Below are 23,932 nucleotides of genomic sequence, written 5' to 3'. Positions count from 1 at the left end.
TATTCCAAGGTCCACGAGGGTGTCCGATGACTCTTGTTGAAGTTGACCATCCATCCTAGGGACTGCCAAGGTATAGGACCCTGGTCAACTGACAACCGACATTGGTGGACTCGGGCGAAGCCCGAGGATCAATCGTCCAGGGACGGATGGACCAGGAGATCATACTGGCGCAGCCGCGCCGCCACCACGACCATCACCTACGTGAACGTGCGGGGGCTGTCGCGAGACCAACCGGGAGCGCTTGAAACTGGCAGTGCCGTCCTAGAACGCAGAACCTGAAGAAGTGCAGGAACGACGGCTGAATGCCTATGCGATGATACGCCTCCGCGAAATCCAGGGAGGACAGAAAACTCGCCGGGCCGCCCCACAGCAATTACCGACCGAATCGACTCCATTTTGAAGTGAGAAACACGAAGGCATCGGTTCACTCCACCAAGATCCAGAATAGATCTGTCCGTGCCGCCTGTCTTGGGGACAACGAAGTAAATGGAGTAACGGCCCCTGCCGTGCGGTTGACCAGAACGGAGGAGGCAGCCGAGTCTGATCACGCGGAGGACCCACTGGTCTGACGTTACACCGGCCCATCTCTCTACAACTGAAATCAACCGCGCCCCGACGTTGGGAACAGCGTGCTGTGGCTGCGGTGAGAGAGCGAGAGGCCGACCACCTTTCATTGCGAAGCTTAGGACCCCTGCGCTTGCCAGGGCTCCCTTGTTTCCCCCGAAAGGACTGCTGCTGCCATGGCGGGGTCCGGGAGGAAGAAGCCCTATACGACTGACCAGGAGACTTTGGAGGACGCGACGTCCTGGAGCACGAAAGCGGGCCCTGGCCGAAAATGAAACCGCGCCCTGAAGTTATCCTCGGGCATCATTCGATCTCCGGGAAGGGAGAGAGCTTACCCATAGCGTTCGTGACCTAGAGGTGCAAAGCCGGAGTATCCTATTCTCGATAAAGCAGGGCTGACACAGAGAGGTGAAAAGGAATGAAGCCCAGCCGAGACTACCCCCAGCGGGGTGGCGATGCTCAACCCCTCCAGGATGGCGGGAATCAGGGGCCAGCTCCTTCCTGATGAAGAGGCGGACCAAGCTCGAGTAATCCCCTTCCGAAGGCTTCGTCTGGCCCGCCGCCCCCAGCGGCAGCGTGCCATCCCCCTCAGCCCCCCTCGGAGGCGGGGAGGGCGCCTTGGAAATCTCCGGACCAGACGATTCAAACGTCGACATCTCCCTCAGCCCCCCTCGGAGGAGGGGAGGACACCTAGGAGATTACCGGATCCGATGAGTCAGAGGTAGGGACCGTGCGCAAACCAGGCGGTACGACCCGCAACAGGCGTTTGGCTATGAATCGCCCCACCGCGATCTGCGGCCGAGTACGCGTCCGGTCCTAACATGATTGGCCTCTCAGGCTCCCCGCCTGGCCAGAAGGTCGCTTGTGGGCTCTGCAGCCTTAAAGGCCCTATGCCTGGCCAAAGAAAACCAGGTACAACGAGTCCCTCAGAGTTCGTGGCGTGTCTCCCCCGGCCCTCCCCCCCCCCCCACCGCCTCCGATGGCAAACAGACCGCGGAGCCGGCGACTGGGGGGGGGGGGGGGGAACGGAAATGAGGGCAAAACCCCTGGGGCCTGCTGCGCTTGGTGTCGCGCTCGACGCCGCACCAAGATGGCCGACTTTCCCGCCAATTTCGCGCGAGAGGTCTGTGTAGATTTTTTATTTTTTATTTTTTATTTTTTTAAAATCTTTGCCCGCGGCAGGCAGAAAACTGCTTGGGGAAGGCCGCCGGACGGACCCCAACCGACCAAGGACGCCGCCAGAGAGAAATGCCGCCGCCGAACAAGCACCCCCCGAAGCAAGGCCAACGATACTGTGCCCCGCGTTTCGCCGCCTGAGGAGAGCCGAGCTCGCCAGAGGCGCGCGGTGCCGGAGCCGCAAGTCGAGCAGGCCGACCCATGCGGCCTGCTCGGAAGAGGGACGAAAAAACGCAAAATGAAAAAGAGAGAAGGGGAGGAGGAGAGAGGAAACGCCGAAAACGACCGCTGCCGAAGAGAAACAGGCGCGCTGAAAAGAAAACTGCTCCGTTTTTTTGTTTTGTTTTTTTTTTTTAATTACCTGGAGCTGTCCCTCGCAGCGGTCCGGCGGTCTGGCCGGGGCGAGGGAACCGGGCTCCCCGGTATCACCCCGGCTGGGCAGGAACTAACCCCGGATCCGCGACCCGTAGCCCAGCAAGTGCTCTAACAGGGGGGATGGTCCCCTCAGGACCTGGTAACCCCTTGGGAGCAAACGACCGAGCCGCCGGGCCGACCGAAGAAGCCACGAGGCATGCCGGCGAAATGCGGCGAACCGGAGAGCCGAGTAACAAAGGTAAAATTAAGGCGACCGACCTCCCCCCTGCCAGCAAAGGAACAGAGCCGGAAACAAAATCAACAACTTTCAATTTTTTTTTTTTTAAACAAAAAACCCTGTCACTGTCCACCGTCCTGGAGCCCTAATCCAGCAGGGGTGAGTGAACCGGGCTCCCCGGTGTCACCCCTGACGCTGCTACTGGTAAAGCCGGGTCCTCGACCCTAGCAGCGGCCTCAACCGGGGGAGGGTAGTCCCCTCAGGACCTCTCAACCCCCCTGGGAGGCAGGGCGGACGGGACGTCAGTGACAATTTAGAACGCAAAACTCAAATTCCCAAAAGAAAACACCTGTAGCCTAAAACTGGCCTAAAACTGGCCTAAAACCAAGAAAAAGAACCAACCCTGACGGAGTACCAGAACCAGGGCAGGCAGGAGCTGTGACCGCACCTGCACCATCTACTGGAGACAGAGTAAGACTGAGGGGCTGTGACTGGCACAGGGGCATATATGGCTCCGCCCACAAGTTTTAGTCTGTCTCCATCTACTGGTGCGGAGTCACAACCCAGGTGTCCTGGACTGATCCTGGTACGTACAGGGAATAGGCAATACAGTGCACAGCAGCTGACTGTGCACTGTATTGCATCGGCCCCCAAGTCTTTCCAATTTTCAGAGAGACTCCTGGGCTGTCTGCCCTCTTTCCTGCCCTAAGGTGGAGCAGAAGGCTTGGCAGCAAATAAAACAAAGCTGGAACAGTTCTGAGAGAACTGCACTCCATGTGATCAAAGTTGCTCCTTCTCCTCCTCCTCAATGCTTCTTGTGCTGTAAAAGGAAGTCCATGGAGAGAAGAGGAGAGACTGTGGGGACAGAGTGTTCGGTTCTCAAAAAATAAAAAATTGGTTATATTACTACTGCTCCATCTCCTTGTGCACCCTGAAGCCACCATACTGGCTAACTTGGTCTTGCTTCCCTTACTGTGCCCATGGATTCATGAAACCTTCTGGCAGCCATTCCAGCCACTGCAATAGTGCTCAGGCCACTGCTGGTACTCATGATACCTGCTACCAGGCCTCAGAAGAAGGCTGGCAAGAGAGAGAGACAGCAGTCAGTGAGAGAGATGGAAATGAGATGAGAGACAGGGTAACTGGAAGACCTGAAGGAATGAGAAAATAGGCAGCAGGAGGAGGGAGGGAGGACTGGGAGTAGGTAATGGAAAGAGGGGAAGAAGATGAGAGAGGGTGGGCTGGGACAGACAGGGGTGACAGACTATGAGGTAGTAGATGAAAGAATAAGACAAATGGAGGACAGAGGAATAAATAAAATATGAGATTAGGAGGAAGGAGAGATGTGAAGAGGTGTGATGGAGGAAAGTGGGGGAGAGGAAGAAAAACGATTAACATTGGAGAAGGAAGAGATGGAGAAAGGAGCAGAGGCTTAAGAAAAGTAAAAGATGAATGTAAACAAATTAAATCGTTTTTAGGTTGAGAGAGGAAAAAACATGCGTAGATTGCATTTTCAAATTTAGGCATATTATTTTCCATGGAAAATGTAGCCATAGAAAAAGCAGGTGTAAATGCCTGCGAGTACTCTGTACTCTGCAATTTTCAAAGTGAAACTACATATGCACTTTGAAATCTGATGAAAGCACCGCAAGTAAAACATATCTGTGGATATTGCAGTAATGCAGAAAATTTGAAAATTGGCATATATTTAGTTTTTTAATACCAAGTTAACTTGTCTAATTAAGAAAAACACCAGCTGCCTCTTCCCCTGCCTTGGCCTGCTAGTACTGTGCTGTCTACATCTTCAGTGGAGTGTTGTTTTTTCTTACTCTGCCCAGGTTTGGCAGGAAGCCACTTCCTTTTCCCCCACCTGGGACTCTTGTGCAGTAATGTTCAGCCTGTATGGTCCTCTCTTGCAACAGACCTAGCAAGATGAGCTGACAGGATAGGGTCTGCCACCGCATTCCTGTAGCAGTCTTCGAACCTGGTGGAATAGGTTCCACTGGGGCTCTCTCTTGCGGCCTTCTTCAGCCCCAGTGGCATGGGCTCTCTTACAGCTTTCTTTGAACCCTATGGGATGAGTTTTGCTGGGGCTCTCTTCTGACAGTCTTTGGCCTTGGCAGAATGGGCTATGTTGGGGCTCTCTTGCGATTTTCTCTAGTCTTAGTGGGATGGGCTCTGCTAGGGCTCTCTTGCAGCCTTATTCTGTCCTGGTGGAATGGACTCCACTGAAGCTCTTTTGAAGCTTTCTTTAGCTTTGGCAGAATGAGCTGCATTGTAGCTCTGGTGGTAATCTTTGGCCTTAGCTTTCTTGTGGCTTTCTTCAGCCTCATAGGATGGATTCTGCCAGGGCTGTCTTGTGGCCTTTCTTCGATTCCAGTGGGAAGATCTCTGCATGGGTTCTCTTGTAGCAGTCTTTGGCATGGGAGGGGCTTTTTGCTATGCACAATATAAAAAACCTCTTGCATTATAATTGGGCCAATATCATAGTTTTTAAGTAATGTAGCACTGTTCTATCATCATCATCTATTTATTTCACTCCTTTCCAGCCACAGAGATCAAGGCATATTGTAGATAGTATTATAGGTTACAATGTTAGGGATCATCAATATACTTATGGCAACTTAAGTATTAGAACTTTTCAACAGGAAGTTGCTACAGTTACATAACTAGAGTATAAGGTACTGAGGAATAATCAGGGGAGAATGAACCTAAATGGAATATTGCCAATACTAACGCTGAAAAGCGCTCCATCTCCATTTCAAGTATTTTAGAAAGATTCCCCACAAGTATGATTTTGACTTTTAATGATAGCAATAAATCCATACAAGCATAAATAGCCTGTTGGACCTGAACCCAAAATTGTTGCATCTTATCACAGGAAAAGAAACGATGCAGCATAGTCCCATTGTCTTGATGACATCTAGAACATACAGAAAAGGAGACCAGTTTCATGTGATATTGCCGTAGGTCTCTCCAATATGCACTGTGAAAGATCTTGAATTACATTTCTCTCAACGTCATATCAGCATATACTCTGTGCAGATCTTAAGAACATAAGAACATACTGGGGGGGTCAGACCAAGGGTCCCATCAAGCCCAGCATCCTGTTTCCAACAGTGGCCAATCCAGGCTATAAGTACCTGGCAAGTTCCCCAAAACTAACTCTATCCCATTCTACTGATGCTAGTAATAGCAGTGGCTATTTTCTAAGTCAACTTGATTAATAGCAGGTAATGGACTTCTCCTCCAATAACTTATTCAACCCTTTTTTGACACAGCTACACTAACTGCACTAACCACATCCTCTTGCAACAAATTCCAGAGTTTAATTGTGCGTTGAGTGAAAAAGAACTTTCTCTGATTAGTTTTAAATGTGCTGCATGCTGTCATAGCGTGCCCCTTAGTCCTTCTATTATTTGAAAGAGTAAATAACGGATTCACATTTACCCATTCTAGACCTCTCATGATTTTAAACGCCTCTATCTTATCCCCCCTCAGCCGTCTCTTCTCCAAGCTGAACAGTCCTAACCTCTTTAGTCTTTCCTCATAGGGGAGATGCGGCGACCAGAATTGTACACAGTATTCAAGGTGCGGTCTAACCATGGAACGATACAGAGGCATTATGACATTTTCTGTTTTATTCACCATTCCCTTCCTAATAATTCCTAACATTCTGTTTGCTTTTTTAACCGCCACAGCACACTGAGCCGACTATTTCAATGTATTATTGATTAATTTAACATCCGATTAATTTAACATCTCGCCATCATTACATAAATATCAGCCACTTCAAAGTTACTCTTTTGTAATTATCGTTAGCCATTGTTAACCTGTCCTTTATTTTTCTCTCCTCGCCCAGTTCTTACCACCCTTGTTATATGTAACTGCTTTCTTCCGCACCATAGCTCCAGTTTGAAGTTTATTATGCACCCCTGTTACACTGTGAAACAGCATGATGTGATTGCTGTCATGAATGCCGGTATATAAAAAACTTAAATAAAAAAAAATAAAAATAAATATTATCCACCATGACGCCTAGATCTCTTTCCTGAGTGGTAGCTCCAAATATGAAACCTAACATTGTGTAACTATAGCATGGGTAATTTTTTCCCTATATGCATCACCTTGCACTTATCCACATTAAATTTCATCTGCCATTTGGATGCCCAATTTTCCAGTCTTACAAGGTCCTCCCACAATTTATCATAATCTGCTTGTGATTTAATTACGCTGAATAATTTTGTATCATCTGCAAATTTGAGTACCTCATCGCATTCCTTTCCAGATCATTTATAAATATATTGAAAAGCCGGGTCCCAGTACAGATCCCTGAGGCACTCCACTGCCTACCCCCTCCACTGAGAAAATTGTCCATTTAATCATACTCTCTGTTTCCTGTCTTTTAACCAGTTTGACATATCTTCCTCATCTCCTCAGGAACAATGACTGTCTGCAGCTCAGTACTCCAAAAACTTCTCAGTTTAGATACTGCATCCGTTTGATGCTGGTGCTTGCATAGCAAAGTCCATTGAGAGACTGAATTTTTAGATTCCCCCCTATGCTTTGCATTGTGTCTGACAAAACAGATTTATAGCGAAAATCCTCCACTCCAATTTATATGAATTCCAGTAATGCAGTACTTGAAGAAATGCAAATAACTGAGTACGTGATATTTCAAATAGGCACTCCAAATCTTGAAAAGAGCAACACACCAAAAGATCATGATCAGTTACATGTGCCAACACAGAGCAGCTTTTCGCTCACTGCTAAAAAGTAGCCTTATAATCCAATCCTGGTTGAAAAGCCTTGTTGCGCAGCAAGGGAAGTAACAATGAAGCCCAGGGAGACTTCACCTCCCCCAATTACTAAACCAGCACCAAGCTTTAATAGCTGCCCATACAAGAACATTACTGGCTGCTAATTTTTCCATTGGTAAAATCATCATGCATTATATACAATGGTGACCACAGGGCCACCATGGATGCAATCATATCTTTTTCACAGAATTTATACTTGTTTGAAAGCTATTCCCCAATAAAGGCCTAGCTCACGTGGTAGTCATGTTTTAAAAATGTCGACGAGCTCTGAGTCCTTTACTGTCTCAGGCAGTCCAATTTCCCACAGGTTGTTTCTGCGACCACGGTTTTCCTGCTCTGCCTTTTGCTCCATCAGCTGGTGCTTTTGAGTTTGCAGTGGTACAACTTGCTGCTCCATCTCTGCCATTCGATCTTCATGGTCTGAGATTTTCTGCTCGGCCACATCCAACCGCTGGATCTGAACCTCAATTCTCCCCTTTATATCTTATATGCCAGCCTGTAATTTAATAAGCCTGTCATCTAGGGCAGCTGAGACTGCAGTCGATATCTGCAAAAGCTTCTCTTTTGACATGACTGTTTTCTGTAACAGCTGGTGTCACTTCTCCTGCTCACGGCTTGTCTCTAATGTTACGCCGCGTTTTTGAGCTCATATCCTCAGCTTAGTCAAGCAACGAATCTAACGTACTCACCACTGTCATGAAACACTCTCAAGGACACAATTTGCTATATTTAAAGCTAATAAAGGCAGATAATTAGCCAGAATGGAAGAATCAGCCCGGGGTTCTCTCCTCATGTGACTGATCAACCCACGGCCATAACCGGAAGTCATGGCAACATACTTACTTGGATTAAAATATTATATAATGCCCATTTGCTTATAAATCAGTGGTTCTCAATTTTTGTTTTGTGGCACACCTGCACAGGGGTCACTTCATTGTGGCACATCACCCACTTCCTCTTCTCCTCCCTCTCCCCCTACCCCTTGGTATCACCACCTTCTCCCTTCCCCCAGCATCATAATCGTGTCTCTCCCCTGGCATCATCATCTTCTTCCCTTCACCCCACCCTCATGGCATCATCATGACCACCTTCCTTCTCCCACCACCTCTTCCCCCTCCCTCACTCTCTGGCATCAACATCACCTTCTCTCTCTACCTCCTCACCTCTGGCATCATCATCACCACCTTCCCTTTCCTTCTGCCTCTCTCCCTCACTCCCTGGCATCATCATCTTCTCTATCTACCTCCTCACCCCTGACATCAACATCATCATCACTACCTTCCCTTTCCTTTTACCCCTCTTCCCACCCCTTGGCATCATCATCTTCAATTCCCTCCTCCTCACCTCTGGCATCATTATCACCTTCTTTCTCTCTCCCACCCCCTGGCATCATAATCACTTCCATCTGTCTCCATCCCTCCCCCAGGCATCACCACCACCTTTTACCCACCCACTCACATCATCACTTTCCCTCTCCCTTCACCCTCATCATCACCTTCCCTCTCCTCCTCACCCCCTGGCATCATCTCCTTCCCTCTATCCTTCTCCCTCACCCCCTTGGCATCATTACGTTCCCTCTCCCTCATCCCCAGGCATCATCATCTCCTTCTACCACCTCCTTCCCCACCCCTTGCATCATCACCACCTTCCCTCTCCCTTCACCCATCATCACCTTCCCTCTCTCCCTGACATCTCCTTCCCTCACCCGTTGGCATCATCACCTTCCCTCTGCCTCCATCCCCTGGCATCATCTCCTTCCCTCTTCCTCCACCCCTCTCCCTCACCCCCTGGCACCATCAATTTCCCTATCTCTCCATTCCCTGGCTTCATTGTTTCTCTTCCCTCTGCCTCCACTCCCCATGCCAATCACCTTCTGTTCCCTTTTCCTTCAAACCCTGGTATCACTTGCCCTCTACCTTACTTCCTGGCATCATCATCTTCCCTCTCCCTCTTCTCCTTACCCCTTGGCATCATCTTCTTCCCTCAATCCTTCTCTCTCACCCCTTGGTATCATCACCTTCCCTCTCCGTCATCTCTAGGCATCATCATCTCCTTCTACCACCTCTTCCCCATCCCTCGCATCATCACCATCTTCCCTCTCCCTTCACCCCTCATCATCTTCCCTCTTTTCCTGACAACATCTCCTCCCCTCACCCCTTGGCATCATCATCACCTTCCCTCTGCCTCCACCCCTTTCCCTCAATCCCCTGGCATCATCTCCTTCCCTCTTCCCCTCATTGCTTCATTGCTTTCTCTTCCCTCTCCGTCAACTCCCCATGCCAATCACCTTCCTTTTCCTTCAACCCCTGGTATCACTTGCCCTCTACCTCACCTCCTGGCATCATCATCTTCCCTCTCCCTCACTCTCTGGGATCATCATCTTCCCTCACTCTCCACTTCTCTCCCCCACTAACATCATCATCAATCCTCTGTTTCCCCCACTCCCTGGCATCACCATCCTTCAACCTCACTCCCTGGCATCCCTCTCTTTCCACTTGTCTCCCTCAACCCCTGGCATCATCAACTTCCCTGTCCCCCATCTCCTGGCATCATTACCTTCCCTTCCCTCCCCTCCCACACACTGTCCCTTTTCCCCACTCCATCCCCAATCCCTGAACAGCAAAAGCCTGGGAGCAGGCTTACCAAGTGCTGCTTCTTTCTCCTTTGCCAGCCTCCCTCTGCAATCTGAACTGCATGGGGCCAGCAGATCTCACAAGCCTACAGAGCCCGGTGCAGTTTCTGTTCCACAGGAGAGCCAGCAGAGGGGAAACAGGAGCAGCTGCTAATAAGCGCTGCTCTCCGATGCCCCCTGATGGCAGGAGGACATTCTGCAGGCCAGGAGGAAGGCAGGAAATGAGACTGCAGCCATGGGATACCTGCACTTTAGTCACAGCACACCGGTTGGGAAACACTGTCACAAATGACTCTGTTTCCACTGCCTTCTAGCTGTTAGGGGGAGGTTCGACAAGGTTGTCCACTTTTCCCATTATGATTTATTTTGGCAGTTGAATTCTTGGCAATTCAGTTGAGGAGATCGGGATATTGCAGGAATACAGCTAGGAAATTTGATGATAAAAATTGCCATGTTTCAGTAATCTTGAGTCCCTTTACATTTTACACTTCATACTTGCTAGACCACTGATTCGTGATCTTATTACCTACTATTTATCAATATGGTCGAGGCAACTACTATTTTAACCAATTTGATATCTACTTACATTCTTTCCATGATTACGATACAATGCCGTATCGTGGGAGAATTGCAGTTTTGATGGGCAGAGGATAAATTAAAATATTTAGGAGCATGGGTACCTTGAGACACTGGCCTTTTCTATGAATTAACATTAAAACTATTACACAAATACAATCCCAGCTAGTTACTTGGAAGGAACTTCCGCTATCTTTGATGGGGCACTGGGCCCTTTTAGTAACCTTTTGAAAATGGTTATCATATCAAAAACGCTATATAAGCTTGCTGGTTAACCCAAAAGGACCTCCTGCAGTTCATATCACTTAGTTTCAAATGGAAACCAAGCATGAGTTCTGGTAAACTGATGAAGGGCAAGGAAATGGGAGGGCTGAACATGCCTAACTTGAGATTTCACAATGCTGCCTGCCAGCTTTGTTTTCTGTGGGAGTAGCATACTGAAGTCTATGTGTATTTTCAGGAGGGGCTGGTTGACAGCATGGTCACTCCCCTGGGCTCCTGTCTCCCTATTACATGCTAAAAATGCCCAACTATCGAAACCTATGAAAGAGAATTTGTTATTATGGGCAGTCACCCAAGCCCGTAGATGGTTTAGGAAATGGGGAGAACTGTTGGTATTTCATCTGATAGCAGGCAATATGAGCTTCACTCCAGGAGTGGCAAGTAGTATTTTTCATAGTTGGCAAGCTAGGGGAACACAGTCTACTGTAGATGTGTATGGAGAAGGGGAAGTTACACTGCCATCCTTTTCTCAGTTGAGCGCTAAATTCTCCCTCCCACAACCACAATTCTTTGCATATCTACAGGTACAACACTATTTGCTTTTTTTTTTTTTTTTTTACAGTGGTCAGCGGACTCTCTTGCTAAAGAATGGAAATAGTATGAGGAGCTCCAACATTGTATTGGAATTCAAAAAAACTATTTCTAACTGGCACCATGTATGCAAACAAAATAATGGGGAAAAGAACTAACCTATTCTGTATCTGTTGTTAAAATGAAAATACTTTAAGATCCTGCAAAAGAACAATATTGAAATGAATATGAGGGAAAATCTGAATTGCTATATCATGTCTATGGATAGCGTAAAGACACCATATGGGGATAATAGCAAAACCCCTGTGCAATAAATGTACAGCTGAAGAAGGTTCAATGGTTCACAATTTTCTAATATGTTCTGTTATTAATCTCTTTCTAAGAAGTAGTACTTTTAGAGAATCAGCAATGTACTGGAGTATTGCTTTCTTGGCGAGGGGAATTAGTTTTATTAGGAGATATGTCGGATATTCAGGGGCCTGATATAGGGGTGAAAGATTGTATTGTCCTGGTGTGTTAAATGGCTTGCAAATGTATACTGACTATCGGGCCGATACAGTACTGTGCGCTCCGGCGGAACGCACTGTTAACCTGCGATTGGACGCGCGTTTTGGACGCGCTAGCTTTACCCCTTATTCAGTAAGGGGTAATAGCGCGTCCAAAACGCGCGTCCAACCTCCCCGAACCTAATAGCGCCCGCAACATGCAAATGCATGTTGATGGCCCTATTAGGTATTCCCGCGCAATACAGTAAGTAAAATGTGCAGCCAAGCTGCACATTTTACTTTAAGAAATCATAGCGATATTAAGTCGGAGGTCCTGAAAGTTAAAAAAAGTTAAAAAAAAAGTAAAAAAAAGAAAAAAAAAATTGAAATAGGCCTGCAACTCACGGGTTGAAAACCGGACGCTCAATTTTGCCAGTGTCCGGTTTCCGAACCCGTGGCTGTCAGCGGGCTCTAGAACAGACGCTGGCAAAATTGAGCGTCGGCTGTCAAACCCGCTGACAGCCATCGCTCCTGTCCAAAAAGAGGCGCTAGGGACGCGCTAGTGTCCCTAGCGCCTCTTTTTACCGCCGGCCCTAATTTTAATAAATTAAAATACTGTATCGCGCGCGCAGGAGAGTGGCCTGTGCGTGCGCCGGGAGAACGGGCGCTCGCCCGCTCTCCCGCGATTTTACTGTATTGGCCTGTATGTGGGTTGATGCTTTTCGACCTGGCAAGCAAAGATGACTGAACTCATGCAGATGGAGAGTTTAGAAGCTAAATGGTCTAAAAGGAAATTTGATGATGATTATGTAAAGGCATGGGGGATCTTTCTTTGCACATCTCAGCGGTGAAGTGCAAAAGCATTTAAAAGATTTGGGATATTCGCCACAGTGGTATTAAAAATAATGCAGGCAGACTTTCCCACTCATTTATCTTACAATATTTTTTTTCTGGTGAGGATGCATGCATGGGTGTATATGGTGGTGTAAGTGTGATGTTATGAGTTGGATGTTATAAGTATTGTTTTTATGTTTTGAAGTTTCAGTCTTTTGGAAATTGATGGCCTATGTGAATACAGGCATTACTGCTTGACAGATAATGGTCTGCTGGGTTGTTCACCTATGAGATATATATTTGTGCGGATTATTACAAAGTACATATATCTATGTATTTTGATACTTATAAACGCATGTGCTGTCATCAATAAAAAAGATTTTGAAAAAAATAAACAGCATAGGTTCTAAGTCTGGAGTTAATTGGGGGGGGGGGGAGGAAATATACAAAGATTGGCAATGTCATTCTTTACATAGAATTTTAGGGGGCAAGATACAAAGTGGGTATATGGAGACTTTCAAACAATTCTTATCAATTCAAGCTCTGTCAGCTGTTTCAGTATTGTGGTTTTAGAGGTGCATGTATCATTGATGAATACCAAATGCTTCTTCAAAAAGCCCGGTTTTCACCAGTTTCCTAAAGGGTATGAAATTAGGAGCATGTCTGATGTGGAAAGGTAGTGAGTTCCATAGTCTCAGGGCTGAGACTGCAAAGTTATTTTATTTTTCCTACTTCCAGAAAGTTTCATACTTTGAGTGATGGTAAACATGGTCGAGTTAGTGATTGCAGCGCAAGGGTGGGGATATAGAGGATCAGAGACCTCCTTGATGTAGGGTGGAGTCATATCTTTAAGTGTTTTGTAGATTAAGACAAGCAGTTTGAATTGTGGACTGTAATAAGTCAGGAGCGAATATAGGGTTTCCAGAACAGAAGTGATGTGATCAAATTTCTTTATACTTCTTAGAATGTGGACTGCAGCATTCTTTATGAGCTGCAGACGGCAGTCCAAGCTATTGGGAACTCCTGTGAAGAAGGTGTTACAGTAGTTAAAAGAATTTTAAAACTTGGGTAACGATATTGAAAGCGTTGTTGTCCAGAAAGGGTCGGAGGTGGTGAAGTTGGCATAGGTAGTAGAAAGCAATATTAGATGCTGCTTGGATGCGGGCTTTGATGTTAATTTGAGTGTTCAGGATAAAGTCTAGGCTCTGGACTTGTGAGACGAAGATTAGGAATGACTCCATTGAGGATCACTTCTGGAATGGGGTAGTTGGATTCTTTCTTCCCGATCCATAGCATCTCTGTCTTTTTCGGGTTTAGGATAAATTTGTTTTGGTTTAGCAGCTGGACATTAATACCAAACAGCTGTTGGTAATGATTGAGTCTAAGTTACTGTTAAAAGGTACCAGTAGTTCTATGTCATCAACACAGGAGCAGTATGTGATGCGACAGCCTCTGATGAGTTTGCTGAGAGGGGCCATATAGATGCTTAATAATATAAGTGAAAGGATGCAGCCTTGTGGTACTCCACAAGACAGAAATTATGGCATTGAGATGGCTGATCCTAGGGTTATAGTTTGGGTTGTTCAGAGAGGAAGGAAGTGAACCAGGACAGACTACTTCCAAGTCACTAAGTCTGGAGATGACGAGATTGTGGTTTATTGTATCAAATGCTGCTGAGAGAACCAGAAGTATTAATAATGCTCAGCGACTATGATCCAGCTTGAAGGTAGATGGTTTTGATACGTTCTAGTTCTCTTATGGTAGTATATAACAGACCTAAAAAAGTGTTCTTGAATATGGTTGCTATTGCCTTTACATGGGGTGTGGAAATAGGTATAGCTATGAGGACAAATCTGGTTGAGCAGAGGGGTATCAGCCTCAAGTGTCCAAGTTTCTGTGAGGCAAAGGATGCCTGCAGGATGACCTATTAGGCGGTCATGTAAAAGGCCAGTCTTTATGATTTTCAATTTTTTTTTCTTTTCACCAAAGTACGTAGTTGTAAAAATCAAGAGACTCCAAAAATATTCAGCAGTATTAAATGGTTGTTTTTACACAACATAGGGTACATTTTCCAAAAATGTTTGGTACTGAAAATTTACCTAAACTTAGGTACTTAAATTTAGGCCTGTAAATTATTTTTTAGACTTAGGTTTTGAGGTTGGCTACCTAGTACTGAAAAATCAATGCTAAGCACCTAACTTTTTTCCCTATCCCAACTTTGATCCTGTAGCCACCCACTTTTTAGGCATCTAAATTTAGGTGCTTAGTGATTTGGGGGGGGGGGGGGGGGGAAAGGTTAATATTCAGCCACTGGATGGCTGCAAAAATTTCCAGATAAACTTATATTATTAACTTTGACTCAGTTATATTCAGCAGTGCAACCGCACCACTGAATATAACTGAGTATCTTAAAGTTTACTGGATAAATGTATATGGCTAACTTTATGGCACGACCAGAGTCAGCTGGATAAACTCCATCTCTGTGTGCCCCATCATTACCTGGCTAAAGTTTTGCCGGATAAGTGGTGGAAATATTCAAAAGTTGGTATTTAGTTGGATAACTCTCAAATTATCCGGTTAAATGCCACGGAATATGGATCCCTTGGAGTCTCCATTTTGAAAGGGGCTAATTTAGGATGCTACCTTCTCAAGTTAGGCAACTAAACCCTTTAAAAATCGATCCCTACCTCTGGGGGTCATTTACTAAGCATTTTTCCCAAAGACACACAATAGGAGCAAACCTTTAGTAAATAGGCCCCCCTATCTCTAACCACATAGCTGGAGCCTTTTCCTTCCCCCAGAGGAAAGCTGATGTTACTAAAGAGACATACCTGTGTCTGGGAAGGAGGAAGACCTGCAACCTGGATCCTTCTGTAACTGGATCTCTTTTATAGAAAATATAGAGGCAGCTGGAAGCAAAAATGAGACGGACACAGTTCAATGAAACTAAATCTCATGATTATTGCACATCTCTCTCAGCTGTTTTTGTTTTTCCTTGTTACCAATAGGAAAATTAGTTTCTTACCTGATAATTTTCATTCCTGTAGTACCATAGATCAGTTCAGACTGCTGGGTTTTGCGCCCCCCCCCCCCCCTCCTCCAGCAGATGGAGACAGATGTTTTTAAAACAAAACTCTGCCTTATATAGGATAGTCACCAATATAATAAGGTTTCAATTAATCTAATTATCACACGTCATATAGCAAAGACATCCAGTGAATAAGTTTTGTAGGACCAATACCGAAGGGATCTGTAAAACAATCAGAACCCGTTTAGGATAGGTCACATTACTTTATTTAATATATCATTTTGAGTCTCTCAAAAGTTTTTTTGTCTCTTCTTAGGTTTATAATCCTTTCAAAAAATATTTTGCCACGGGATGAAAAATCATACTTTTGATAAAGCAAGAAACAGCTTAATGTTTAATACTTAGCTTCCAAACGGGATCAGAGTTAAAATCAGAGTTATATAGGATAGTGCCACCTACAGTCTGGCAGTATTATGTAATGTCAAAGCATGTTGGCTCCCATAAGATACCATAACTATATACAATAACTCTTGAACTAGAAAAAAATTACAACCGAGTCACTGAACTCCTCTAAGATCTGAACCTGTAGAACCACTCGAGGTTAATCAAATCAAATCTCTGTAGAAAAAAACGAGCGGACTCTCCCCCACTTGCATGACTCTGTTCGGGCGGGACTCTGGACTGATCCGTGGTACAACAGGAACGAAAATTATCAGGTAAGAAACTAATTTTCCTTTCCCTGTACGTACCCGGATCAGTCCAGACTGCTGGGATGTACCATAGCTGTTCTTACCTGGGATGGGATCCAGAGAGGCCCGCTCGCAGCACACCTTCTCCAAATCCTTCCGACTCCGCAGCTTGCACATCCAATTAGTAATGCCTTGCGAAAATATGTAGTGACTTCCACGTAGCCGCCCTATAAATCTCCTGTGGAGAAACTAAGTGACACTCTGCCCAGGACGCCGCTTGCGACCTAGTAGAGTGAGCCCAGAGCCCAACTGGGAGAGATCTACCCCATAGCAAATAAGCCGAGCTGATAGCTTCTTTCAGCCATCGAGCAATAGTAGTTTTTGAAGCTATGTGACCCCGTCGAGGACCATTCCATAGTACAAAGAGATGGTCCGACATCCGAAACTCTTTAGTAACCTCCAAATACCGCAGTAACATCCTGCGGACATCCAGCTTCCGCAATTCCCCAGACAAAGGATCCGACCGGTCCAAATCCCCGAAGGCTGGAAGCTCCACTGATTGATTGACATGAAAAGAAGACTTCACCTTCGGCAGAAAAGAAGGAACCGTCCGTAAAGAAACTCCCGAACCGGAGATCCTCAAAAAGGGTTCCCTGCAGGAAAGAGCTTGGAGTTCCGACACTCTACGAGCAGACGTAACGGCGACCAGAAAAATCACCTTCAAAGTAAGATACTTCAGTGGCGCCCTCTTTAAAGGTTCAAAGGGCGCAGCACACAAGGCCATAAGCACCAAATTCAGACTCCAAGATGGACAAGGCTGTTTGACCGGAGGACGCAAATGCTTCACTCCTCGAAGGAAACGAGCTACATCTGGATGCGTCGACAACGTTCCACCTTGCACCGAACCATGCAAACAACCAAGAGCTGCTACCTGAACTCATAAGGAACTGCACAATAAGCCCTTGGACAGACAATCTTGAAGAAAACACAGAATATCTGACACTGAAGCTCGGGTTGGCGAAACGACCCATTCTAGACAACAGGACTAAAAAACCTTCCACACTCTAACGTACGCGAGATTAGTGGATGTTTTACGTGACCAGAGGAGAGTGGAAACTACCACAGGAGAATAACCCTTGCGACTTAGGCGGCGCCATTCAAAAGCCATGCCACTAGACAGAAGCGATCGACTTCTTCCAAACAAACGGGTCCCTGGTAAAGTAGATCTGGGATCTCTGGAAACCGCAACGGACCTGCCACTGCTAGATTGAGAAGGTCTGCAAACCAAGGGTGCCTCGGCGATTCTGGCGCTACTAAAATTACTCGCGCCGTTGACGATCTATCCGCTGAAGTACTCTGCCGATCAACGGCCAAGGCAGGAATATGTAGAGAAGAATGTCGATGGGCCAGGGTAGAACCAGGGCATCTACCCCTTCCGCTCCTGGCTCTTGTCGACTAGCGTAGAACCTCGAAGCCTTGGTGTTCCGAAATGTTGCCATGAGATCTATGCTGGGACTGCCCCACGCTGCACATATGCGTTGAAAAGCATCGTCCACCAATTCCCATTTTCCGGGATCGAGATGGTGCTGACTGAGGAAATCCGCTTGCATGTCCATGCCTGCAATGTGAGACGCCGCAATGCTGACTAAATGTTGTTCCACCCAGCTGATCAACTGTCTTGCTTCCAAGGCCACCGGGTGGCTCCTGGTTCCTCCTTGGCAGTTGATGTACGCCACCGTGGTCGCATTGTCTGACAACACTCGCACTGCTCTCCCTTGTAGAAGAGGGCAGAAAGCTTGTAACGCTAACCGTATGCCCGAGTCTCCAACCGATTGATCGACCACGGAGATTCCTTGGGAGACCACAGGCCCTGTACAGATCTCCTCTGGCACACTGCTCCCCAGCCGGAGAGACTGGCACCCGTGGTGACTACCGCCCATTTGGGCACCTCCAGAGGAACCCCACGGGATAGATTGTCTGTCACCAGGCTCCAAGCTAGACTGTTCCGTGCTGCTTCCGTTAGTGGCAGAGGTAGAAGGAACAGTTTTGACACAGGGTTCCAACGGGACAGTAATGCATACTCCAAGGGTCACATATGAGCAAAAGCCCAGGGTACCAGCTCTATTGTTGAAGTCATGGACCCGAGAACCTGTAGATAATCTTGGACCCTAGGAGTACTCTTGAGCAACAAGCCTCTCACCTGGCCTTGTAACTTGGAGATGCACTCTGTGGTAAGAAAAGCTCGTCCCTGCTGAGTGTCGAAAAGAGCTCCCAAATACTCCAAGGACTGAGAGGGTATGAGCCTGCTCTTGGAGAGGTTCTCCACCCAGCCCAGCGACTGAAGAAGCTGAAGTACCCTGTGAATCGCGTCCCTGGCCAGAGAGACTGATTTTGCCTGAATCAGCCGGTCATCCAGATAGGGATGGACTAGAAGACCTTCCCTCCGGAGATGAGCTGCTACCACCACCAAAACTTTGGTGAACGTCCTGGGTGTGGTAGCCAGCCCGAAGGGTAGAGCACGAAACTGGAAATGCTGGCCCAACATGCAGAACCGAAGAAACCTTTGGTGGTCTGGATGAATGCCTATGTGAAGGTATGCTTCCATAAGATCCAGCGACGCTAGAAATTCTCTCTTTCTTACTGAAGCAATGACCGACCGTAGAGTCTCCATGCGAAAGCGAGGAACCTTTAGACATTTGTTCACGTTCTTGAGGTCTAGAATGGGACGAAAAACACCTTCTTTCTTTGGCACCACGAAGTAAATGGAGTAGCGACCCTTTCTTTGTGTCTCTGGAGGAACTGAGATGTTGGCGCATAACTGCAGAAGCCACTGCAACGTCTCCCGCACCTCTGCTCTCTTTGTGGCATACCCGCAGGGGGAGATGAGAAACTGATCTCGGGGCCACCGTGCAAAATCTAAAGCGTAGCCTTGTTTTATCACTGACAGCACCCACTGATCTGTAGTCACCTTGGCCCACTCCTCGAAAAACAGGGACAGGTCTGCCCCCTACCACCGGCACAGAGGAGTGGACCGGCGCCCCTTCATTGAGAAGACTTGGACCCTGGGGAAGGCTGAGCCGAACCAGGTCTGCTGAATCTTTGGTCCCTAAATGGCTGGGAACAATCCTGCTGCTTCGCAGGGGCAGAACGAAAGGAATAGGAGGGCGCCTTCATTGGCCAGTACCGCCGATTCCCTCTGAATCTGGCCCGAGATGAAAAAGAACCCCTCGAACGAGATCTGTCCTCTGGTAAATTATGCACCTTATTATCTCCCAGGGACTGAATCATATCTTTCAAGACCTTTCCAAAAAGCAGCTTACCCTTAAAGGGCAAAGAGCCCAATTGAACCTTAGAGGACACGTCCGCTGACCAATTTCGTAACCACAAGAGCCTCTGGGCAGAGACTGCCAATACTATGGACCTGACTGACGTCCGCAAGAAGTCGTGGAAGGCATCAGCGCAGTAAGCCACTGAGGATTCCAAACGGTTCGCCTGGGCCGTTTCCTCATCCGAGAAGCCCGCATTGGCTTGTAATTGCTGTACCCAGCGGAGCCCCGCTCTCATAGCAAAATTACTGCATATCACCACCCAAACTCCCATGACGGAGACCTCAAAAAATCCTTTTGAGCTGCACCTCCAACTTTCTGTCCTGTAGGTCCTTGAGCGCAGTCGCTCCTGTGATGGGAATCATGGTTTTCTTGGTGACAGCAGACACAGCTGCATCTACCTTAGGGACCCACAGTACCTCCAAGGCCTCCTCTGGCAGAGGATACAGCTTATCCATGGCCTTACTGACTTTTGATCCGGGGTATCCCATTCCTGGAACAACAAATCCGTAGCTGAGAAATAGAAAGGAAAAGCTGTAGCAGGACCCCTCAGGCCCAACAACACGGGATCCATCTTACCGAGTTTGGATTCCTCAGGAGGGTTGTCTATACCCAGCTTAGTAAGGATAGCTGGAATAAGCGGTGCCAATTCCTCCTTACGAAAAAGGCGTACCAGCTTAGGGTCATCACCCTCCGCAGCCTGAGAGCCTCTCTCCGCCTGTTGCGGGTCTGGATCCGGCTCATCCGCTCCATGCGGGATCTGGGTTTGGGAATCCGGATCCCCGGAATCTGTGTCCAGCCCAGAAGAATCCATATCCCCCTGCGGACCCCTTGTGTGGAGGGGACGCTTAGGTTTGACCGGCCCTGCACCTTTATGAGCTTTTGCGCGCTTGGGAGCCCGGGACTTAGGCCCTAGAGAGTCAAGCTTCCCCCCTTCCTGTAGCTTCCCTGCTTTCCTTGCTTTAAACGTTTTATGTAAAAAAATAATGAAGGAGGACTCAGAGGAGGTATCAGAAGTCCCTTCAGGACTGACCTCCGGGCCAGGAGAAGCAGGCTGTAATGATTCCCTGTCGTCAGGGAGCCTCGGCTGAGGAGAAAGCTGAGGAGGAAAAAACCCCTCTCCCATGGCTGCCTGAGTAGCAGAGCGGAACGACTGTAAAATGGCCTCTGTTCCCGCGCTTAATTGAAAAGGATCTTGTGCAGGCTGAGCAGCCCCTGCTGCCACCGAGGAGACTTGTGGTGCCCTGTTTTTTTTGCACTTTTTTTGCTTTTCCTGCACCGGAGGATCCCTCTCCCCCGTTAAAGATTCTGAGCACAAACCCTCATGTGAGAGCCACACGTGGCCGACCGCGGCATCGAAGGAGCCAGCAAGGAACTACAATTCACAAAAAAAATAAAATAAAAAAAATCAAATTTAAGCCCCCCCCAAGAGCAAAAAATGTGGCGAATCCCCCCTCCCCCCGGGATGAGAGAGAGAGAGAAGGGGAGAGACAGCCCGACCAAACCGAAAGTAAAAAACCTTTTTTTTTTTTTTTAAAATAGAGACTTGCCTGAAGTGGTCCAGGGTGCTGATCTGCCTGGGTGGAGCCGGGCTCCCCGGTATCGCACGCACGCTGCCCAAGATTAGAAATAGGGTCCCCAACCCTCGTTGGCAGCTGCCTCAAACCAGCAGGGGCTGGCCCTCTCAGAGCCTGCCAACCCTCTGGGAGGCTGACCACAGGAAAACACCTCTTTTTTTTTTTTTTTTTTTTAAGAGACAATCTCCTAAATCCAACCAGAAAATAAAAACTATCAACTAATCTGACTATCCCCAAAATTAAGATTCTGACCAGACTGTAGGTTTTGCACTTCCACCATCTGCTTGGAGACAGAGTAATACTGCCTGACTGTAGGTGGCACTCTCCTATATAAGGCAGAGTTTTGTTTAAAAACATGTCTGTCTCCTTCTGCTAGAGAGGGGGCAAAACCCAGCAGTCTGGACTGATCCGGGTATGTACAGGGAATTTTCTTTTTCTCTATACTGTTTCCTCAACAGACAGCATGCCTAGTTAGCCCAGGGGACCCTTGCTTACTCGAGATGTATCTCTTCTGCATTGCCCACTGGCAGGCAGCAGTTTTCCCTCCCTCTTTCCCTGGGCCTGAACATGCCAGTTCTGCAGTGGGCCCAGGTTCAACCGGGCTACAGCCTGAGCCATGGGACTGGCCCCCCTTGCAACTACTTTTAAAAACTGTGTATAAAATAAGTAGGCTTATGTGTGCAGTACCAATGAAACATAATTTTAAGCTGCTCTTTTAGAAATTCTTTAAGCAACAGCAAGCTTCAGAAGAACATCACATATCTAACGAGACTGGATTGTGCTTATTGCTTATTTTGTCATAAATCACATAAAAATAAGTCAACCATAGTCAACCATTCCATGTGAGGTAATTTATGACTCTATTCTGAAAAATGTAAACTGTGTAAAAGACATTAAAAAATATATACTTACTATCGGGTAACTTGAGAACTTGGTCCCCTAGACTCTTAAAATATGGATGTTTCATGGCTTCTTCTGCAGAACTTCGTTTCTTGGCTTCAAACTGTAATATGAGAGTGAGCTTGCTGTGAGTTGCTGGGCATGGTACCTGTTTGCTTATAGGCAGAGGAAGTAACCTTTTCAGAAAGATTGCCCAATGCCAGAGATTTTCTGTTTTTTATTTTACATAGTTTACCCACTTTTTACCTCTTTTTTATGTAGTGCCCCATCTTATAAGGCAACCTTAAGTAACTCAAACACCTTGTTAACAAAGATGGATGTCTACTTCAAGATTTACACTCAGTGCTGTTTCTCCTGCACGGGTTTAACTGTTCTTTTTTTTTTTCCAATTAGATTTTTATTAAACAAACAGTTATCCACATACAATGTCAAGATGTGAAAAAAAATACAAAACAGGTAAGAAATATAATGTAGATACACAAATATGGTAATAGAAAGGATCCCCTCAATGCACCCCCCCCTCAAACAGAAATGTTAATAACTTAAGCCAAAGGAAGAGATAGGATAGAGTAAGACATTATCGCGGAACCCAGCAAGTACCATAAGGAGGTACACATAGCCCTAGAACACACACAAAGTGCCTGAGTTAGAATCTGTACAGTTTTGCTTCCAGATACCAAATTGTCTCAAACGTGGTCAGAGACTTTGGCCTAACAGCAGTCAGTCTATTTAAATGTATCTTATTCAATCGTAAAATGACCTGATCCACTTTGGGAGACTCTCTCTGCCTCCAGCAGAAAACTACTTCACATCGAGCTGCCAAATAAGGGGTAGATTTTAAAAACATACGTGCGCACCTCCATGTGTGCGCGCAACCCAGCGTTATAAATTCTGGGCCAGCGCGCGGGGGGGGGGGGGGGGGTAGATTTGGCCAATTTATACGCAGCGACGAGATCAGGCCTCCCCCAGTATGCTCCCAGTCCCCTCCAATTAAGGAGGGGACTGGGAGGGAACTTTCCTACCCCCCACTACCTACCGTCCCTCCCTCTTCCCCTCTCCTCCCTGACCTCTTAAACAGGGACTACCTTTTTTTTTTCTTTATTCCAGAACTTAACGCCAGCTCCCCTCACTGTACCGGCCGCCTCCAGCTCCGCCCCTCCCCTTTTGTGAGGCCTGGCTCTTGTGTGCGTAACGGAGGTTACGCGTGTGGCCGGCCCCTTCTAAAATGTGCGCGGCATGCACAAGGCCCGGCCGTGCGCTTAACCCCTGGATTTTACACGCGGGGGAAGGGGGGTTTGAAAAAATTTGGCCGAAACTTGTAGCATCAACTGCAGCACGGAAGAAGAAAAGTCAAAATAACTAATACCCAACAAAACTAATTTAGGTGGGCAAGGCACCCTCTCCAATTACCTTCTTAATCAAACAAGAGAGGTCTTCCCAAAACTGCACAATAACAGGTCACTCCCACCAAATAAGGTAGAAAGGTAACCCTGTCCCCACAATCTCTCCAGCATGCATCAGAGACTTGTGAAAACAATTTGTGCAATTGGACTGGGGTAAGATATCATCGCAGAAGCACCTTATATATCCAGTCTCCATAAGAGACATGGATAATGAACTACTATTAGCTAAAAATGACAAATCCCATTCGGAGTCAGAAAGAGTCTCCCCTAAATCCATCTCCTACACTTTAATATGTGCAGGTTTAGTTGAGGGATCAATGTTGAGTAAAGAATACATGGTAGTAATCACCCCCTTACTCCTGTCTGCTTTTTCGCACAAAACTTCCAAATATGTCTTACCTTTTAAAAGATCGTTAAATATCCCTTTCTGTTTAGCAAAGTGCCTAACTTGGTAATAGAAAAAGCAGTCTTGCTCTGAAAGACAAATTTCTCCAGCAGAAGATCAAATGGAAGCACC

General features: G+C 46.9%; 1 protein-coding gene across 5 annotated transcripts in view; it reads right to left on the bottom strand.

Annotated features, from left to right (window-relative positions):
* The window catches only part of LOC115090469 (cyclin-dependent kinase 17-like), a 434,720-nt gene that overhangs the window by 31,255 nt on the left and 379,533 nt on the right, over window positions 1-23,932 (bottom strand). For all 5 annotated transcript variants that reach the window (XM_029599597.1, XM_029599598.1, XM_029599599.1 and 2 more), the window contains 2 exons: window positions 22,025-22,115; window positions 15,324-15,401 (listed from right to left, as the gene is read on the bottom strand). In XM_029599597.1, the coding sequence (XP_029455457.1) occupies window positions 15,324-15,401; window positions 22,025-22,115 (169 nt within the window). The remainder of the gene's footprint in view (window positions 1-15,323; window positions 15,402-22,024; window positions 22,116-23,932) is intronic.

Source organism: Rhinatrema bivittatum, chromosome 4, assembly GCF_901001135.1.
Source record: "Rhinatrema bivittatum chromosome 4, aRhiBiv1.1, whole genome shotgun sequence".
Taxonomy (NCBI): Eukaryota; Metazoa; Chordata; class Amphibia; order Gymnophiona; family Rhinatrematidae; genus Rhinatrema; species Rhinatrema bivittatum.
This window is presented reverse-complemented; position numbering and strand designations above follow the sequence as displayed.